This window comes from Martes martes, assembly GCF_963455335.1.
Source record: "Martes martes genome assembly, chromosome: 11".
NCBI lineage: Eukaryota > Metazoa > Chordata > Mammalia > Carnivora > Mustelidae > Martes > Martes martes.
This window is the reverse complement of record NC_137899.1, coordinates 21,895,385-21,916,513: the sequence shown is the minus strand read 5'-3', so window position 1 is coordinate 21,916,513 and position 21,129 is coordinate 21,895,385. Positions and strand designations below refer to the sequence as shown.

At 42.4% G+C, this 21,129-nt stretch overlaps 1 protein-coding gene across 2 annotated transcripts in view; it reads right to left on the bottom strand.

The window, feature by feature from the left end:
* The window catches only part of PUS7 (pseudouridine synthase 7), a 57,420-nt gene that overhangs the window by 34,200 nt on the left and 2,091 nt on the right, over window positions 1-21,129 (bottom strand). The window contains exons 1-6 of one of the 2 annotated variants that reach the window (XM_080817918.1): window positions 15,615-15,660; window positions 12,409-12,841; window positions 11,246-11,330; window positions 11,013-11,114; window positions 7,583-7,727; window positions 789-900 (exon numbers count right to left, since the gene is read on the bottom strand). In XM_080817918.1, coding sequence (XP_080674044.1) covers window positions 789-900; window positions 7,583-7,727; window positions 11,013-11,114; window positions 11,246-11,330; window positions 12,409-12,809 — 845 coding nt within the window. In that variant the 5' untranslated portion in view covers window positions 12,810-12,841; window positions 15,615-15,660. Of the gene's footprint in view, window positions 1-788; window positions 901-7,582; window positions 7,728-11,012; window positions 11,115-11,245; window positions 11,331-12,408; window positions 12,842-15,614; window positions 15,661-21,129 lie in introns of those variants that run through there. The other variant, XM_080817917.1, reaches the window with a different exon arrangement.

Here is a 21,129-nt window from a genome sequence, read left to right as displayed (position 1 = left end):
GGTGGTTCGGTTAGAATGAGGCTGCTGGGGGGGGGGGGGGGGGCTTATCTGATCTGTTCCAGTAGGAAGAGAAAATCTGGACACACAGACTCCGGGACACATACACAGAGAAGGTGCCCATCTATAAGCCACGGAGAGGCCTCAAAAAAAACCCAAACCTGCCAACACCTTGATCCTGGGACCCCCAGTCTCCTGAGCTGTTACTGAAGCCCCCAAGTCTGTGACAGTTTGGTATGGTGGCCCCAGTGGACTGACACACTGTGCACCATGTTTAAACTGGATTAAATGTATATCAGAAAGTCAACTTCCAGTGCACACAACTGGCTGCGGTGCCTGTATCCACAAATGAAAATAATTCTTCGGCTCCTGGCCGATCCTCAGACTCAAACCTGCTCTATCTGCAGTCCCAGGAGGAAATCCGACTGGTCTCAAGCGTTCGATCAAGTCCATCTCCAAGAATTAAAGAGTTTATAGTCTAGTTAAGCAAACCCCTGCAAACACATCATAGTGTAGGCTTTCCAGGAAACAAGTTACTTTTTATTTTCAACTGGATGGGCTAGTATGGTTAACTATTTACTTACAGAATTTCCATCTTGAGTCACTAGCAGTATGCATGAAGGTAAAAAATAAATAAATAAATAATTCACCTACCGTCTAAGGAAACCATAACTGGAGGGCACACTTGCTATCTGTTTGCTTATTTTCCCGCTTGTTTTTCATTAGCATTGGAAGAGGAAAATAAATTCCCATGTTGTCATTTTGTGTCCGCACAAGAACGAGATACTAACCGTAAGTATTTGGACAGCACATTAATTGCATCCATGGTATCTTTGTTTTCCTTGTACAGTACAAAGTGGCAGTAACTTCCCCTAGATTTTGGCCAAGAATGTTTTCTTGGATCTTAAAAACAAAAAAATTAAATGTTATACAGACCATAACAAAAGTGCTCTAAACATAAGCTTTAGCTTATGAAACCTACAAGCTCATTTTTTGTTAGAGAACCTCTGAGTGAGAAATCCGATCTAGTCTGACAAGAAATACAGGTTAAGCGGTTACAGCTGTGTGGACTACAAGTATGACACTTCCTGTGACTGGAGACTCCACATGATCTGTCCACATTCACAATCAAAAGCTGAAAGGCAGGTTGTGCAACAAATGAGTACGACTAACCAGCCATCCTCACACAGAGCAACTCCTCACACAGAGGGTCCCCTACTCCCCAGTGGCGTTTACTTCACAAGCGCATATCTTCTTGGTGGGTAACTGACTTTCTGGAACACACGCAGTCTAGAGGGTAAGAGAACTCCCTTGGAATCTACACGCCGTGCCTCATATCCCAAGCATGGGAGTTTACACATACATGCCTCAGCAAGGATGGGGACAAAGCTTGTGAGGAGTTGCCTCAATGACATGTTCAAGCTTTCTTCCTTCACAAAAGTGGAGTTAATCCTAGGTGGTTTACAAACACTTACCTGGCAGAGAGCATGGCTGGCATTCAAAACGTAATGGTCATTATTCTTGGGGAAAAGGAAACTCTAAAAACTAAGCCAGGTTAAATGTTAACTTTCAATGTGAACTTCTGAACTACAGTTACTTTGATTATTCAACTTTCTGAAAAGTGATCAATATGTCCAGGCTTTGGAAAACGTTCAAAAATTTTCTTTTAAATGTACTATCATCAGAGATGTGTTTTTAAAATATTAGGATTTAAACTCTGATTGTGAAAAATCAACATAGTTTGGGAAAAACAGGTAAGCCACAACCCCACTTCCAGACGCTGTACAATGATGTTCCCACAGTCTTGAGCGAAACACAGCAGGAAATGTCATCTGCACACATCTAATTCACTTGATTTCTACAACTTTGTGAAAGAAAAACTGTGGAAAAAGTATTTCATACAATCCTTAGAGTCTTCTCCTTTTAAAAATGTCCCTTTGTCTTTGTCCCTAAAAATAATCCTTTAGCATGAACTCGTGAATCTGTCCTCTTCAGAGGCATAAGAACCTTCTGGTACTGAAGCTGCTGGTACATTTGGCTTTGTCAAGGCAAAAAGCACTCTTGGTACGTTAGTGATTTATGCTACAACGTAAGCAACAAATGAATCAATGGATCATCTTGCAAAACTGCCACAGCTTGCATGCTCAGCGAAGTGCTTTCCCTTTCTGATAAATGTGAAGGTGAGTCTCTTCTGTCTTGGACAACAAAAATATTACAAGTATTTCTTTGGCTCTTCGTGGGAATTCCTCGCAACTCATCCTCAGAAAATTGTGAGTAAGAGTATTATTTTTGGCTTTCCATTCAGCTCACCAGTTAACCAAAATTGTCTTCTACTTAGCACTTGGGAGAAAAATCATTGGCATTTCATTTTCTCTACATGAAACACCAACCGCTCTTACCTGCTGCAGTTCTGACCTCTGTCCAAATGCACAGCATAAAGAGCACAAGAGAGCAACGTTTAATTTATAATAATATTAAAGTGCTTTAGAGGTGAACATGCAAATGAGCGCATGGAAATTTCCTACCAAGGACTGCTACAGTACCTGGTAGTTATGTGGTGGGTTAACAGCCATTCAGACGTTAACAATGGAATGTCACAGAGGCAAACAGTGAACGAGGAGAAAACTCACCTATAGGTACCAGCCTCCCTGTCTCAGCCTCCTCACAAGGGCAGGTCTGTTCATCCTCAAAGCTGCACTGTCCGTACCCATGGGACACAGCGTAAGGTTTACGACTGAATACAGTGTGTTGTCTACCCAACACTAGTGTTACAAGGCATGTTAACTGGAAATTAAATAAAAGCTTAAAAAAAAAAAAAAGACCTAATGCAAAATGCTGCCCCATCTAGAGATTCGTTTTCACAAAGTGCTACTTGTGATTATCTTTTGGTGGTGACACTGCATGTAATTATTGTTTTGCTTTGTGTTTTTCTGCGCTTTATGAGTTTCTGGCATTGAGTTATAAATATTTCTTTATTCGATAAAGATTTGAGAAATCCTTACAGAAAACAGCTCCTGAAATGATAAATTTGAAGGGATTTAAGATGATTTTAGAGACTTCTCTATTTAATGCAATGTTCAGACCTTTTTTGTATCATTGTCTGACAAGTCAATGACAAGTCAACTTTTACAATAGTGTAAAAGACATATTTGAGACGATTGGGGGAAAAACTGAATGTGCACTGGGTATTGGATATTAATAAATTATTGCTCGTTATATAGGATGTGATAATGGTTTGGGGTTTTAGTCCTTAGCTGCTAAATACACACTGAAGTATTTATGAGTGAAATGAAGTGCTGCGGAGAATTTTCTTTAGAATATTCCACAAGAAAAATGAGCCGGAGGAAAAGATCAAGCAAAAACAACAGAATGTGAACAATCTTGAAGGTGGTTGGTGAGTCCACAGTGGTTCAATATATACCACACTCTGTGCCTGTTTGAAAATATACATAATAAAAAGTCGAAAAAACCTTGTGATCAGAAATGATGTAGTAGAACTGTATGCGTCCTTAATGACCCCCTCAGGACCCCTTCCCCTTCCCAATCAACTATAATGGCGAGAAATGAATGAGGCCACAAGGCTAAAAAACTTAATGCTACTATACCGTAAGAGAAACCATGACAACCGAGCATGAGTTTTGGCTCACAAGCATGCATCTTTTATTAGCAAATCCAAGCACTGCACATGCATACCATTATCTCCTCTGTCACTAACATACGAGGATTCTTTTTCTAGGTGCACTCAGTATACAAAATAGTAAGCATATGCATTAATTAACCGGGAATATTTTGAATAATGGAAAAATCAGCAAGACTCAACTTACTCTGGGTGAATGGGACTTTCTAAAACTCCAAATCCTTGGAATGCTAAGGAGCATGTATGTAACTTTATAATTTAAGAGAATTAAAAATAACTTTCAGACTTTTCTAAGACACACTGATTTAAAAGATGGAATGCAAAGAATTCTCAGGCTGAGATCACAGAAAGCAACCTTCTGATGGTCTGATAGGGCAGTGCCAGTCCAGTAGAAATAGAAACCAGAGAGAAAAAGAAACCACATTCAGGAAGGGTCAGGTATGGAGCACAGAGATCCCCATGAATAAGGAAGGAAAAATGGAGCTCTAGAAAGATGACACGATGGGGTAGCATGCAGAACATTCTTTCCTTCTTATTCAAGGCCATTTCCAGGACTGCATCGCTGCACACTGACCTTCCAGCTGCCTCAGGATCCTGTCCCACCCGCTATCACTCTCCTCCCAGAATTTCTGCCCACCCTCTCCACTGGCTCTTTCCCTTCAGGAGATCAAGACACCCAGGACTCTTCCTTTTTAAAAGTCAAACTTGCATCCCTCTCAACCATGCTGCCCTCCTTTCTCCTTCTCTTCACAGCTTTTTTTTTTTTTTTTAAATTTATTTATTCAAGTAATCTCTACACCCCCGGTGGGGCTCAAACTCATGCCTGCGAAATCAAGAGCCACAAACACCTCCGAATGAGCCAGCAGGGTGCCCCTCTGTACAGCGTATCTCGAACAGCATTCCATACTGGTGCCTTCCAGCTCAGCCTACGGTGTCAACTGGTTTCCAACCCTATTCTACTAGAGCTTCTATGGCAAAAGCCCCAATGATATCAATGCGGCTACAAACTGACAGATCTATTTCAGAGTTCTTATCTTGCTGGACCCATCTGTAGTATTTTCCACTGCTAATCACTTTGGTTATTGGCATTCCCTCTTTCTGTGGATTCCACAATACCAGCCTCTCCCGGAGAGTTTCCTTTTTATCTGTCTGGCCCTTTCTCTGGAGTCTCCGTGGATTCCTTTATCTGGGTGGGTATCCCTGCTGGGACCCATTCCTTTCAGAAAGTATGCAGGAACCTCTACATATCATGTGGCAGATTTTTTTTCTTATTTTTTACTTAAGTCTTTTTAAAAAGATGTTCTTAGAGGCATTTGGAATATATGATCTATCTGAAAATACATATTAGTTTACCTGACTACATGGCTTATAATAATTACATGATATTTTCAGAAAATACCATTAGGCATGGTTTGGTAGGTGAATCAAGGTGCCCTGTCTATCAGACTGGATTCACAAACATAGCATTGGAGGTAAAACAGCTGGTAATCTGTGGTGTCTGGGCACCATGATGTGGAATCCACTGTGTCTATGTTTTAGGATGCATGGCTCTAGCTGAGAAAAGTTTAGGTGAGAATATTGCCAATCTGCTCAGTAACACATGTAACAATATCAGGGTATGGTAGGAAAGGAGCGCTAAAAACACTATAAGCTGAGCTTCGCAATGAAGCTCTAAAAGCTAATTTATTCATATGCTAGTGAAGGTAGCTCAAAATGGTAAGTTATCATTGGTACTGGACTCTATTTGCAGGGGCATGAAGGGTGGTCTCTGGATCCCAGCTCTCCCAACTTTTCCAATGGTGTTTAACTAAGGCACTCTCACTGGTGGGGAGTTGGATCTGCAAGAGATGAACACAGGCCCTCCAGTGTCTGTCTGGGGCTATAAGGAGGTGGGCGAGAATGGCTCAGACCTCTAGTCCACTTTGACCAAACGCCAAAACAACTTAAGCTCAAGAGGTTTAGAACTCCATGCAATCTGACCTGCCTTCATGCTTCCTCGAGTGAGAAATTCCTATTTTACTGAAGATGTGCAAGGGAAAGAGGGAGGGTGGTTCAGGTCCTACAGAGCTCAGCATCTCACCTAAAAAATCTTAAGGAAATTTCTTATTTGGAAAAAAAGGAAGGTGGGTATGGCTTAGGCATAGAAAATGTGGCTAAAGGGCGCCTCAGCTGGTTAAGCGACTGCCTTCGGCTCAGGTCATGATCCCGGAGTCCTGGGATCGAGTCCCACATCGGGCTCCCAGCTCCATGGGGAGTCTGCTTGTCCTCCTGACATCCCCTCTCATGCTCTCTCTCTCTCTCAAATAAATAAATAAAATTTAAAAAAAAAAGAAAGAAAGAAAGAAAATGTGGCTAAAGACAGAATGTGAGGGATCTGGTGCCACTCACTTGAGGGGAAAGGGTGGGAAGACTCTCAGGGCCACCATAACATGCAAATAAACGTCCTAACACCCCTCCCTACAAGTCACAAAGGCCGGCATCCTCTAGGAAAGAAAGATAATTTCCAAGCAGCAGCCAGTCGAAACAATCCAGGTTTTGCTAACCTGCTTCCTCATGACCACACTCAGCAGAATCAAGACCTTGCCTTTAAAAGGGGGCTGCTGCCCAACATGGGGATTGCCTCTCTACAAGGAATGGCTCACTAGCAGCTGTGCTCAGCCCGGGCTCCTTGAGAGAACGGGAGCCTGAGTGCACCACGACACCCTCTCTACATCCAGGACAGTAACCAGCCATCTGCCAATCTTGGGAGAAGGCAAAAAAAAAAATTCACTCAAATCACTTTCCATTGGGATTAATGTTCCTGAACAGCCCTGGCTGGAGAACCATTTTATACTGTGACTCAGACATCAAAGAAATGTGCAGCAAGCAAGACATCAGCATGTGGCTTGAAGAGTGATTAACAACCCATGCCCTCAGCTGATCCAGAAGACACCATCTCATTTCCTTTGCAGCATCCACTGAGAAGTGGCCTCCAATGTCCACCTTCTCCTCCCACCTGCTCAAGATTTCTCATTTCTGTGTCACTATCCAGACATACTGAACCAACTACATTATTTTTTTTCAGGCACAGCTGAACCTTATTTCTGTGCCCATTTTTCTTATAATGGCCTCATTTCTCTAGATTCATAGTTACAAACAATTAAGGCTTCACCCACTCACAGCATTAACCTGAGAGAAGACTGACAAAGCACCAACAACGTGAGCAGTCTTTTGTTACACAGTCTTCGAGTTTTGCTCTGACAAATATATCTAGAAATAACTCTCCCCTAATAGAAGCCATCAAGGGTAGGGGACAAGGGTGAGAAAATATCTTTTTCCCCACTGTCATTTTCATTAGAATTTTGTCTGCTGATTTGGCAGATGACCTATTTTTTCTTAAGGATATAGAAATTTTCATGGCTATAGAAAACATACTAGACTTGTTTCCAATGAATGATATACAACAAAAGATGAGCACGGGCAAAGGGGTGCTTTCCCGTATATTCCATGGTTTTTATGTATGAGTGAAAAAACTCAGAGTTGGAAAGCAGTAGGCCTTCCAATATAGGGGCTTGGCAGAAAATATGCCACTGGGATTTGGGGTTCACTGAAAGCTTTCTTTTCTCCATTAAGGCACGGAATGAGCAATACCCTTCCATTTTCTTCTTGAATTACCACTGAGCCCATTCTGCTCCTCAGGGAACGTATCAAATTCCTAGCACTGTCTCTTCGGCACTGTAACTATAGCAAATCGTGACTCCCAAAAGAGACCCAGTGCTCCCGACCAGACACACTCTACAGGGCTGCTCTGTGAACGTGAAAGCTATCAACCACCTTCTCTGAAAGAATGACACGGCCAATATCCTCTCCTGCCCACCAGCCAAGTAGCCCTGAAACATGAACGGGCAAGAGCAGGAGGAGCAGGATGGTCCCCCGACAGCACAAATGCCAGGTCACTTGCACACTTACTTGCCAGAGCCTTTTTCCCAGCTGCATGGTAGGCTACAATATATTTCTTCCCCTCTCTGTCCTCCGTTTTTGTCTCTAATCCTGGAAACAGAGATTTAATCGCTTGATGGATGACGGTTCTTTTCTCTTTGGTGTCCTCAATAACCTATTAAAAACAGAAATACCGCAACTACTGATTTAACAAACATCAAACAGGAACATAACACTAATGAGTCAGTAAAAACACGAGTCATGTTATCAACCGTGCAAAGTAACAGAGTCCGTGGGTAGGACTGCTGGATCTCCCAGAGCTCCGTAACGCTGCTCCTCTTAAGAGCCTGTTTACTGAGCGGGACTGCCGGCCAGGCACAGTACCAAGAACTTCGCAGTTGTTGGCTTTTTAATCCCCATCATCTCCTCACCATGCCACACCTACACCTGCTCGGAGAGAAGGAAAACGAAGCCGACAGAAGTGAAGGAATGTGTCCCAGCTCACAGCTGGAGGAAGGTGGCACCATACGTGAAATCCAGGCTGTGAGACTCCAGAGGTGCCCATCACAGACACTGACGCTCAGGGACTCGGGGCTCCCAGACGGCGATGTCGGCAAGCTGGGCCTTTGGGGGATCAGACACTCAACTCCCTGGAATGCTCCAATCTACAACTGCCCCACAATGAGCCCTATTTTAGATGAATTATTTTATAATGATGTTCTAGCACATTTGTTCATAATAAAAAATAAAATCAACATCAAGAAAATGTAAACTTGTTAGTTATAGAACCATTGTTCAGGGGCGCCTGGGTGGCACACTAGGTTGAGCATCTGACTCTCGATTTTGGCTCAGGTCAAGATTCTCAGGGTCGTGGGATCAAGCCCCACTTTGGGCTCCAGCTCTGCACTGGGTGTGGAGTCTGTGTAAGATTCTCTCTCTGCCCCTCCCCCCTCCCCCTGCTGCACACATGTTTCCTCTCTTAAAAAAAAAACAAACAAAAAACTGTTGTTCAATTTCTGAATGTGTCTCACACAAAGAAATACATTTCATATCTGGATTCAAACACCAGAAATATGTATGTGTATATGCCTTACTAAAGACCTAAAATTTTTTTACAAAAACAGTATTTATCCTTTATGTGTACAATACAGTTATTTTCTGTTTTATTGTATTGCATTCACACAGATGTCGGTTAAGTTCTACTAAACTGATTCCATGATCCACTGAGGACTGCAACCTGTAAGCTGAAAAACACCAGGATACACTAAACTACTTGCTAAACTTAGTAATATTTTAGTAAAATTAAAAATGTAAAAGAAAACGAACTACATTTTAATTACAGACATGTGACATTTTCATATTAAAAATGAGTCTAGATCTGGTATTTACTGAGCACTGAGCTGGAATCAAACTTTGTGCAGATGACTGAACACATAGTTAGACTTCAAAAATTTGGCAAGTCCGTCATTTTACAAACAAGAAAATGTGCCCAGGCTTTATCTTTAAGGTAAAAACTTTCAGTAGATGGCATGATTATAGCTTTTCAGGTGACAGTAAATTTTGCTGTCCACGCAGGAAAACGCACACTACAGGGTTGAGATCCGCCACTGTGTTGTACAAGCAAGAGAAACCTGAGCCACCCTCCCGGACGGCTCCCCAAAACAGTTGTTTTCTCTTTGGCATTGAAAGATTTTGTCCATCGGTAAATTCAGTAATTGATGAACCCTAAAATTGTAATATACACACTTTGGGGGCATTTCGGTGGATGGGAAGAGGAGCCAAGGGTTGGGGGCAGATAATGAATTCTGAAAAGTTATGGTAAGCTCTTGTTAACTGGGAGTGATGGAAAGCAGGATTTCAGACAACCCCAAATCAAGTAGGTCATTAAACTATGGTATAAAATGAATTTAACATAAACTTAAAATTCTAAAAATCTTATGCTACAAGACTCTTAAAATCTTGTATCACCTAGAGCTGCACTATCCCATACGGCAGTCATGAGCTACAGGTGGCAATGGAGTCCCTGAATGTGGCTAGTCTGAACTGAGCTATGTTACCAGCATAAAGGAACACCAGATTCTGATGATTAAACAGGGAAAAAAAAGAATGTAAAAACATCTCATTTGCAATAAAAAAATATATATATACATTACCTGTTGAACTATTCTATTTTTTATTATTTTTAAAAATTTATTCATTTATTCCAGAAAGAGCAAGAGTGGGGGAAAGGGCAGAGGGAGAGGGAGAAGAATCTCAAGCAGACTCCCAGCTGAGTGCAGAGCCCAGCGTGGGGCTTGATCTAATGACCCTGAGACCATGACCTGAGCCGAAATCAGAAGTCAGATGTTTAACTAAGCCACCTAGGTGCCCTGAAATGATATTTTAAAATGTATTAGGGTAAATAAAATATACTGTAAAAATTAATTTCACCTCTGTAAGTTTTTAGGAAGTTTAAAATTAAAAACATGGCACACATTATAAATCCACTGGACAGCACTATTTGAGAAGAATAAAATTTTCATAACAAAAGCTTTTGAAAAGGCATCCACTATTGCATTTAGTAGCTCAGCTCTCCTTTTCCTCCATAGTGGAAGCAGATTGAAGTTGGGCAGAGAAATTTCCCTTCTCTTTCCCCAACACCTCTCCCTCTAAAAACCCACCTGAGACCCAGAGGCTGTAGGAGGCAGAGCCAAGGCCACAGCCCCCCTATCAGACCACACATCTGATTGTCCTAGTCTTTTAGTTACAGACACCATGTGACAGAAAAGTTACTCTATGGTTCCAAACAACACCTTTCTTTGTTGATTTGTGGTCATGTATAAAATTTTCTTAAAACAAAAACGTTAACTTTTTTTGTTATAGTTTATCTGGATACAGGTTATCTGCCACTGACAGAAACATCTTTTTTTTTTTTTTTTAAATTCTTTTTTTTTTTTTTGTAAAGATTTTGTTTATTTATTTGACAGAGAGAGATCACAAGTAGGCAGAGGCAGGCAGAGAGAGAGAGGAGGAAGCAGGCTCCCTGCTGAGCAGAGAGCCCGATGTGGGGCTCGATCCCAGGACCCTGGGATCATGTCCTGAGCTGAAGGCAGAGGCTTTAACCCACTGAGCCACCCAGGCGCCCCAGAAACATCTTTTTTAAAAATTTTAATTAATTATTTATTTATTTGACAGAGATAGAGCCAAAGAGCACAAGGAGGAAAATGGCAGAGGGAGAGGGAGAAGGAGACTCCCCTGCTGAGCAGGGAGCCCCATGCCCTAAGGCAGACACTTAACTGACTGAGCCATCCAGGCGCCCCGATAAAAACATTTTTAGTGTAATGCTCTTTTAGATCAAATACAGCAAGGTCATACTTTTTTAAACTACTATAATTTTCTAATAGACACTTAGATATGTTCACCCAAAAAAAAGCACTCAAAACCCTAAAGAAACTTTTCCATACATTTTTGTGCTATTTACCTCAATGGCAACACTGGTTTCCTTATTTTTAAAAAGCTGGAGTTCTTCTAAACGCTGTTTTTCTTCAGCTGTCAAAACCGTAAATACATCTTCTGAAGGATCCTTGAAAATAATGATGAAACTCCCAGTGAGTCAAACACAGAATTTAAAGCTGTTAGAGATCTGTATTTCCAGGATCTCCAGGAAATGCTATTTTATACAGAAGGTGACTTTTGCTAGAGAGCTGCTCTTACCTCCTCATCCACCGGGACAGACAAGTCATCCAAATGGCTGATCTGTCCATCTTTTCCTATTTCATGAACAACGAAGTCGGAGTATCTAATGAAAAGGAAACACAAATTTTCAAAGCATTAACATTTTGCTTCCTAGTAATTTTAGGAGAAAATTTATTAACATTAAGCCTTGTTGTTGTACAAAACAGGGATTTAAAAAACAATCTTCATTACAAAATTCACATGGAGTTATTTCTTCTGGTTTCTTAATGAATTCTAAGCCATGGCTTGGCTTTGTATTGGAATGTAAAGGCCTTCTGAACTTCTAGAATATTCTTTCAGAGAAATGCATAAATCAAAGCATAGGAATGTTATAGAGACAGTCCATACTAAAGTGAATCCTGAAATATGGGACGGTTGATTAAATCGGAACCCTGTGAGTCTACCATGAACCAACCTGAAGCTTACCTTTATGCTAAATACTCTACACACATTACTTAAAATCCTCTCAAAAACCCCAAGCTGGTATTAGGACCCATTTTCTCGAAAAGGCTACCGAGGCTCTGAGTTAAGTAAATGCAGTGACCGGACAAGATTCACACCCAGATCCACCGGGCTCCAAAGACTACCTGCTTTCTACTGTAGACGTGGCACATTCAGGTGAAAGAGCTGAGTTTAAGATTTGAAAACCAATTCAAGAGAAAACTTAAGACCATTTACAATAACGTATTTTAAAGAAGTGAACAGCACTCATTCACATATGAGCAAGGCATGCCACAAAAATTATTTTTATTTACTCATTTTATCTTTAAATGGCTTCATCTACCCATTTAGACAGCTCTTCTCCATCCCATTCCTTTGTGACCATCAGTAAACAATCCTTGGGGATAGAAAGCTAAATAGAAGAATAAATAGAGGGCGCCTGGGTGGTTTAGTCATTAGGCGTCCCAGGGTCCTGCGATCAAGCCCCGCATCAGGCTCCCTGCTCAGCAGGAAGTCTGCTTCTCCCTCTCCCATCCCCCCGCTTGTGTTCCCTCTCTCGCTATGTCTCTCTGTCAAATAAATAAATAAAATATTTAAAAAAAAAGAAAAAGAAAAAGAAATAGAAGAGCCTTTTGCTGATTTCTTCCTCAAGAAAAGAACAAACAGAACGAAAATAACTTGACACGTAAATAAAAACATACCTTTCTTTCAAGATGCCTGAAAATCCTTGATGAGAACTTACAAACTTGGTGATGCCAACGTCAAGTTCAGTGAGGCCATGCTTCATCATGTCTGCAAAACTCTCAGCTTCCTCCTCCTCCTCACCCTCTTCCAAAAGGCCATCTTCTTCCTCCTCTTCCTCTTCCTCCACCTGCACATCAGAATTCTTTCTACCTTTTCCGGCACTTACAGCTGCGGGCGGTCCAGGCACGTCTACACCGCCGGGAGGAGAGACATGCTCCAGCCCATCCTGACCTGTGGTCAAACCACCATCCAAGACCTTCTGTCTCTTTGCCTCCTCAGCTGGGGCCACACAGTCATTATCTTCGACAGCATGAGACCCACGTTTCAGCGACACACCAGTCACTTCTGCCATCTCCATTTTTAAGGCTCCAAGAAAACATTTAAGAGAACCTTTTGGGAAGGAAGAGAGAGCAGAAAGTAACAATCACTTCTGTTAAGAGGTGTTAAGGGGTGAGTTTCAGCAAAAAGAGGCACAATTAACTTTGCTCCTAGGGTCCTAAAACTCATTTATTACAATAATTCTTCCTGATGCTGGCACAGAAAAATGGCACAACACTTCTGCATAGAATTTGAGTGTGTTTCATAAACCTTAAAAAAATGTATGTTCTTTGACCCAGAAATACTACTTTCAGGGAGTATCTTAAAATAACTGAAGTGCTTAAATTTTTTTGTTAAGTGTTTCAAGTTCAGCTGTAAGGATACTCATCTCAGTGCTTTCATATTAGCAAAAAACTAAGAACAATGATGCCTGGGTACATAAACTAAACAATAAGTAGAAACAGTGTGAATAGAAACTGGGAAAGGTGGTTACTTCTAGGACAGGGTATGGGTGGCTGGGCACAACAAGGTGACCTGCTGTTTTTACTGAAAACCGCAGTCAGGCCACTTGAACTTTGTTTCATGAAGATTATTATCCTTTCAAAAAACTGATTAAACAAAAATAATGCATAAATACACTTACTGACGTGAATGCATACTCGTACCATATTAAAAAAAAAAGCAAAGGGGATGCAGAGATGCTTACTGGGTACAGAGTTTCAGTTTTGCAAGATTAGAATGAGCTCTGCATACTGGTTGCACAACAGTGTGAATGTGTGTAACACTGCTGAACTGTATGCTTCAAAATGGATAAGATGGGGAACATGGGTGGCTCAGTTAAGGGTCTGCCTTCGGCTCAGGTCAGGATCTCTGGGTGCTGGGATCTTTGCTCAGCGGGGAGTCTGCCTCTCCCTCTGTCCCTCCCCCCACTTATGATCACTCTCAATTAAATAAAATCTTATCCAAAAAAATGAATAAACTGGGGCGCCTGGGTGGCTCAGTGGCTTAAAGCCTCTGCCTTCGGCTCAGGTCATGATGAGCTGGGATCCAGCCCCGAGCATCAGGCTCTCTGCTCAGCAGGGAGCCTGCTTCCCTCCCTCTCTCTGCCTGCCTCTCTGCCTACTTGTGATCTCTGTCTGTCAAAAAAATAAAAAAAATAGTAATAATAAAATAAAAATAAATGAATAAACTAACGTTACATGTTATATGTATTTTGCCACAATTTAAACAACACAGATTATCATTTAACCAGCCCACACATAATGTAATGAGGGAAAGTCTAAGAAGCCATACATACTTCCCAGTACTGAGCAGCTTGCCAGAGGGGTAACATGTGGCAATCAAAATAAATACATTTATCTAATTTGATCTTACTTGGTACTCTTGGTGAAATAAGGATAAAAGTTTTCCTATGTTAATTATATAGGGAGATGATAAAATTAACATGCTACAAACTTAGTAAACAAACTCATAAATATAAATGAGCAGAAAATAAATATTTGAAGGTTCTCCAAGGCCTAGTTAATAAGAAACCCAACTATGGAAGCATCTACAGCAGAATAATAACAATGAACTAAAGTTTAAGAATCCACATTTGCAGGGTGCCAGGCTGACTCAGTTGGAGGAATGCGTAACTCTTGATCTCAGAGTCATGAATTTGAGCCCCACGCTTGACGTAGAGATTACATAAATAAACAAATACTAAAAAAAAAAAAAAAAAAGAATCCACATTTGATCTTGCTTCATTGTCAAAAATCTAGACTGGAAAGAAAAATAAAATAAAACAAACACACACACAAAATGAAAGAAAAGAGGATGATGATGACTACAAAAAAATATGGAAGAAGAGGTACAGAAAGGTACGAATAAAATCAATTTCCTTTGAAAGACAAAAATATAAGTAAAGAAAATGGAAGAAACTAAAAAACTGGAAAAGAAGTTGCCCATAGCTAGTTATACAAAATTACCTCTAATTCAAATAAGAAAGTATTTACTCCTTATTTGTTCTAAACAAACTATAATAAAAAAAAAAGGATATGCGTTCATGAAACGCAGATGCTAACTCATGCTCATGTTCTGTCACCAAAGCTGCCCTCACAGAGCCTACAGGCCAGCGAGGGAGACACAGAGGGCACAGGGGGTCACTCGGGGACTAGGGGAACACATAGAAGATCTCAGAGGGCACTGATGGGCAGGGTGTCAGAGAAGACCCCTCTCCTAATGGAAGACCAGAAATGAACATCTGAGCCAAGTTTTGAGGACGGGGTAAGGTCACAGAAAGCAGGGAGGAGGCTGTTTGCTGGGGTGGGGGGGAGGGGGTTGGTAGCAGGTGCAGAGAAAAGGAGGCATGGGAGAGCAAGGAGCATGGGAAGAGGCCCAAGGAGCTCATCACACATCATGGAGAGCTCATCACACATCACTCATCTCACACAGTGAAAAAGTCTGGAGCTAAAGCTGGGGAGTGGGCAGATGCCACACCAGGCAGAATGCAGGGAATTGCATCTTGAAAACCAAACCACTGCTAGACTTTTGAGTTCGAAAGATTTCGTGGCACCTCTTTGAAGAGAAACCAGGGTTAGCTGGAAGACTAGGTGAGAGGCTACAGCCAGGGGCACCTGGGTGGCTCAGAGGGTTAAAGCCTCTGCCTTCGGCTCAAGTCATGATCCAAGGTTCCTGGGATCAAGCCCCGCATTGGGCTCTCTGCTCAGGAGGGAACCTGCTTCCTCCTCTCTCTCTGCCTGCTTCTCTGCCTACTTGTGATCTCTGTCTGCCAAATAAATAAATAAAATCTTTAAAAAATAAATAAATGAAAGAAAGAAAGAGGCTACAGCCAAGGGGCACCTACCTGGCTCAGTGGGAAGAGCATGTGACTCTTGATCTCCAACTTGTGAGTCTGAGCCCCACGCTGGGTGTAGAGATTACTAAATAAAAAATAAATAAAACTTAAAGAAAAAAAAAAGAGGGTATAACAGAAATTGAGCCAAGAAATGAGTACAATGTGATCTAAAGCTGAGGCAAGGGTGACAGAAAAGAAGTTTGGATTCCAGGACATTTAGGAGGTGATGGGAACAGGACTGGATGACAAATGTGGGCAGAGAGGAAAACACCCCAGGATGACTCAGGTTTTCTGCCTTGGGGACCTGAGAAGACAGGGGAGCTCTTCCTGGCATGGAAACCCCAGGCAGAGAAGCAGGTGGTGGGAAAAGACAAGCCCACTTACAGTCCTGTGGTGTCACAGGTACCTCGAAACATCCGGGAGCCAGGCACTCCCAAATCTGCGACGGCCTCCCAGTGAGGGTACAAGGTCCCTAGCTGGTGTGCCAGGATCCACGGGGAGATCGCCAGACCTTCCCAGGCCTGAGCTCTCAGCAGGGAAGAAGCGCAGCCAGGAACGCCACATCAGCAGCCTGGCTTGAGTCGGCAGGATGTCTACCTCCTTCCCAGAATGCCGAGGACTCATCAAGCTCCTTCTCTACAACTGACAGCCAGAAGCCCTGGTGGGAATGTCAGTTACAGCCTCTGCAGAAATGTCCGCCCGTCCTGCGTCAGCCCCGCCCGTCATCTAGGACCACTGTTCCCCACAGGCCTCCAACAACTCAGGCCCTGCCCCAGGGGTGCCTTTCCTGCCTGAATGCTCATGAGCTCTCCCCGGATATTTTGCAGACTTCTTGCAACAGGTGCTGAAACTGTTCCTCACCTACAGAGATCAAAGACACACTAAATAGCAAATCTCTAAGGAAACAGTGGGCCTGGACAACCAGCCACCATGAATGGCCACTAACATCACAACAAACAGACAACCAGACCCACCACACGCCCCTGAAAGCACGTGCTATCATCTGTGAAGTATTCTTTTTTTTTTTTTTAAATCTTATTTACTTATTTATTTGACAGAGAGAGGCAACCAGAGCGGGAACACAAGCGGGGAAGTGGGGGAGGGAGAAGCAGGCTCCCTGCTGAGCAGGGATCCCAATGCTGGGACTCCGTCCCAGGATCCGGGATCATGACCTGAGCCGAAGGCAGACGCTTAATGACTGAGCCACCCAGGCACCCCTCTGTGAAGCATTCTTACTGACTGGAACTTGATGTCCAATAGGTAGGTTAGATGGCATACAGAGACAGAAGGTTTTAAACCCTACCACAGGGAGGAACCAGCAAAATTCTGAATGTGGAAAACTCTACAAGGACAAAGACAGTTCCTTCACTAATAAACAACAAAGGGGAAAAAAGGGAGGGGAACTTAACAGATAAACTTAAAAAGAAATGTAATGAGTGGATTCTTCTTTAAATAAGTCAACTTTTAAAAAACTGTTTAGGACAGGGGCGCCTGGGTGGCTCAGTGGGTTAAGCCGCTGCCTTCGGCTCAGGTCATGATCTCAGGGTCCTGGGATCGAGCCCCGAATCGGGCTCTCTGCTCAGCAGGGAGCCTGCTCCCCCCCCCTCTCTGCCTGCCTCTCTGCCTGCTTGTGATCTCTGTCTCTCTCTGTGTCAAATAAATAAATAAAATCTTAAAAAAAAAAATTATCTGTCTCCCTCTCCCTCCGCCTCTTTCCCTGTCCCCCTCTCATGTGTGCTCTCTCTCTCTCTCTCAAAAAAAAAGTGTTCTCTTTATTAAAAAAAACAAACAAACAAAAAACAAAACTGTTTAGGACAATCAGAGATGCAGAAATACTGGGGATATTTGATGACATTAAGGTAGTATTATCAATTTTTTTTTTTTTAAGAGAGAGCATGTGTATGTGAGAGTGTGCAGAGGAAGAGGGACAGAGAGAATCTCAAGCAGACTCCTCGCCCATGTGGAGCCCTACATAGGTCTCTACCCCAAGACCCTGAAATCATGACCTGAGCCAAAATCAAGAGTCAGACAAGAGTTGGACGCTTCACTGACTAAGCCACCCACGGGCCCCAGTACTGTCAACTTTTTAAGGTACAATTATGTTACTGTGGTTACATTTAAAAATAGAATTCTTATGTTTTAAAGATACAAAGTGAAATATTTATGGTTGAAAATTACGAAGTCTAGAATTTGCTTCAGGATAATTTACCAGTGGTGAATGGAAGTGGAAAAGGTATAGATTTGAAACCAGGTAGGTAATTACTGAAACTAAGTGATGGTAACATCACATCTTCTACTTTGAGCTTTTGTTTTTCTTATAAGAAATTTCAAACCTACAAAGTAGAAAAAGATACACAAGCTATTCTGTTCCAATCAAACCACAGATGTTTTTCTCTTCTTCTGTTCCACCCTCCGTCATCACCTGTTCTTCCGACTGGTTCCAAGAAACTGTCTCCTCCACCCTCACTTTCTCAAGTGCCCCAAACCTCAGTATCTGTGAGCCACCACTAGACACTCCTGTTCCCTTGGTCCTGCTCCATGATCCTTGCTAGACCCCAAGCAAGTACCAACCCTACTGCCTCCGTCTGTGCTCCTGGTTGCTGCTGGAGAAAACCACACCAGGTCAGAAGAGTTCCTCTCTTAACCACAGCCATCCCTGGTCAGGACAGGCTTCTCGGAGTCCTGCCGGCCATCCACAAAGAAAACGGGGATTATCTTATCAGAACCACTCCCCTAAATACAGCAACCCTCTTAAAAGAATCCACCCCCTCCACAAACACCAAGCACCCTGCACCAGGCGTTTCTTCCAGGTACGGCAAAAAGACATTGTAGCAAATCAAACTACTGCCCCACCAGTGTGGGGCTAACGTTTGAGGGAAGATCCGGCTTCTTCCTCCAACATGCCACTCCAATTGTTTCTTTACAGTTCTGTGATGGCATCCTTGTGCCTAAACCACAGCTACGCCATCCTGGCTCTGACATCTTTTCCCAAAGGGACATGGTTCACTGCTTCCCTTCCTTGAAACCCTGCTTCTACTCCTTGCCCTTCTCCGGCCTCTCAAGCTGCTCTTTGCCCTTCCTTTCTGCTGCCACTTAAATGGGGGCATCTCCAGCTTCCCACCCGTCTTGTTCCCTGCTCCAATTCCTCCAGCCGAGAGACATCTCCAAGTTCCTGCATTGCCTGGGAGCCCAAAGGCAACAGTGAGGACAGCTAAGCAACTGCAGAGTGTGCACAGCAAACGCATTCAAGCCTCTCCTTGGCCCTATGGCTCAGGGAGGGGGTGGGGGGGTACCCCAGAGATTACAGCTCTGGCTCCAGCTTACCCAGCTCAGAAGAGCTGAACCAAATGCTCAAATTCCACATGCCCTAAACTGATCTCACCATTTCCCACCTTACACCTCTTACCTCAGGGGATGTTACCACCCAGGTCAGAATATGGTCATCACCCCAACTCTTTGCTCTCCCCTCTGCCCACATCAGTGATTTCATGCAGACAGTTCTAGAAGGTTTAGAACAGCACTTTATGCCTACCATCCCCAGAATAAGAATATAGGCAGATCATGCATATGAAGTATCACCCACTGCTTTCAACCCAGTCTGGGTTCTGCCCTTCACTACATGGTGGCTCGCCCCTCTACAGGCTGAGTTTCTTTCTCTGTAAGGCTGAAAAATGATGACTTGCTCAGAGGTCTATAATAGCTGTTCCCAGTCAACTGTTGGTCATTAATATTTATTATGGATGGTTTACACAGGAGAGCTGTATTGCTGAGTCCGGGGAAAAAACAAAGCTTCTTACGCTTCTTTTGTTCTCTGGGCTAATGATTAAACACGGTTTCCTCCTTCAAATACCATTTAATTTTAAGAGACCCTCATAGCACTGCCAACAGCACCAAATAAACAGGCCTTTAATATTCTTCGGCAGTTTTTTCCTTGATACTTGTGGATACTTGTCTAATCTCGTTTTCTTATTATATATTATTATATTCTTATTATATTTATATATATTTTCTTATTATATTTTCTTATTATATTACTTATTATATTTTATTATATTATATATTGTCTGTAAAGACAAGCTCATTAAGTAATCTAAGTTTTGTGTTCCCAATTAAATTATAGTTTTCATTTGTTTTAGCCCATGGACCTTTCACAGGCATTAATTATTAAAGTATACATAGCACTAATGTCTATAAATCTGTTAATACATATTTTGCTGGGCGCTTGGGTGGCTCAGTTGGTTAAGCAACTGCCTTTGGCTCAGGTCATGATCCTGTACTCCCCAGACTCGATCCAATCAGGCATCAGGCTCCCTGCTCGGCAGGGAGTCTGCTTCTCCCTCTGTCCCTCCCCCTTCTTACCCTCCCACGCGCCCACATGCTCTCTCTCTCTCTCCCAAATAAATAAAATCTTAAAATATATGTATATTTTATATATTATATATATATATGTGTGTGTGTGTGTGTGTATACATATATTTTGCTAAGTTCTTTCACTGGGCCTAGAAGACAAAAACATATTTAACTAGAACAGCTGTGCAAACTTCTGGACTAAAATGCAATATAATTTTTAAGTGGAGGGAGGGAAGGAGCAGATCCTCTGAACATGGAAGAGGCTGGGAAGAATTCAAGCAGAAAGATAAAACCACCCTGACTTCCCCAGTATGATTTTCCTAAGGAAATCAGTTTTGCATTCAGGAAAATCCAAATATACATATTCAAGCACTGTACCTCAGAGCTGGAAAAAATGACTGGCTTTTTAAGAAGGGGAGGAAGGTTGGAGGGTACAGCTTCAGGAGTTTTTTTAATGGTATTTTAAAAAAATGTTTTTAGGGGCATCTGGGTGGCTTAGTTGTTAAGCCTTCAGCTCGGCTGCCTTCAGCTGGGGTGGTGATCCCAGGGTCCTGGCATCAGCTGCAAGGACCCACAGCTCCCTGCTCCGCGGGGGGCCTGCTTCTCCCTCTCCCACTCCCCCTGCTTGTGTTCCTGCTCTCGCTATCTCTGTCTGTCAAATAAAAGTAAAATCTTTAAAACAAAGTTGTTTTTTTTTTTTAAAGATTTTATTTATTTATTTGTCTTAGAGAGTGAGCACAGGCAGACAGAGAGGCAGGCAGAGGCAGAGGGAGAAGCAGGCTCCCTGCTGAGCAAGGAGCCCGATGTGGGACTCAATCCCAGGACGCTGGATCTGACCTGAGCCGAAGGCAGCCGCTTAACCAACTGAGCCACCCAGGCGTCCCTAAAACAAAGTTTTTAAAAAAATGTTATGCTGCACAAATACACAATCCAGAATAATAGTCAAGTAATATAGTCACAGTCAAGTAATATAGACCAGAAGCTTGATTCTGGAACCAAGAAGAGAATGAATCTACTGATACTTTCCAATGAACTTCAAAGTCCTACACAATTTTTTGAAGACAGTACTAAAAATGGGGTTTTGTCTCTTTTATACTCCAAATGACCCAAATGAGATCAGGAATATTACAATTTTAACAATATTTTATTTTATTTTTTTAAAAGATTATTTATT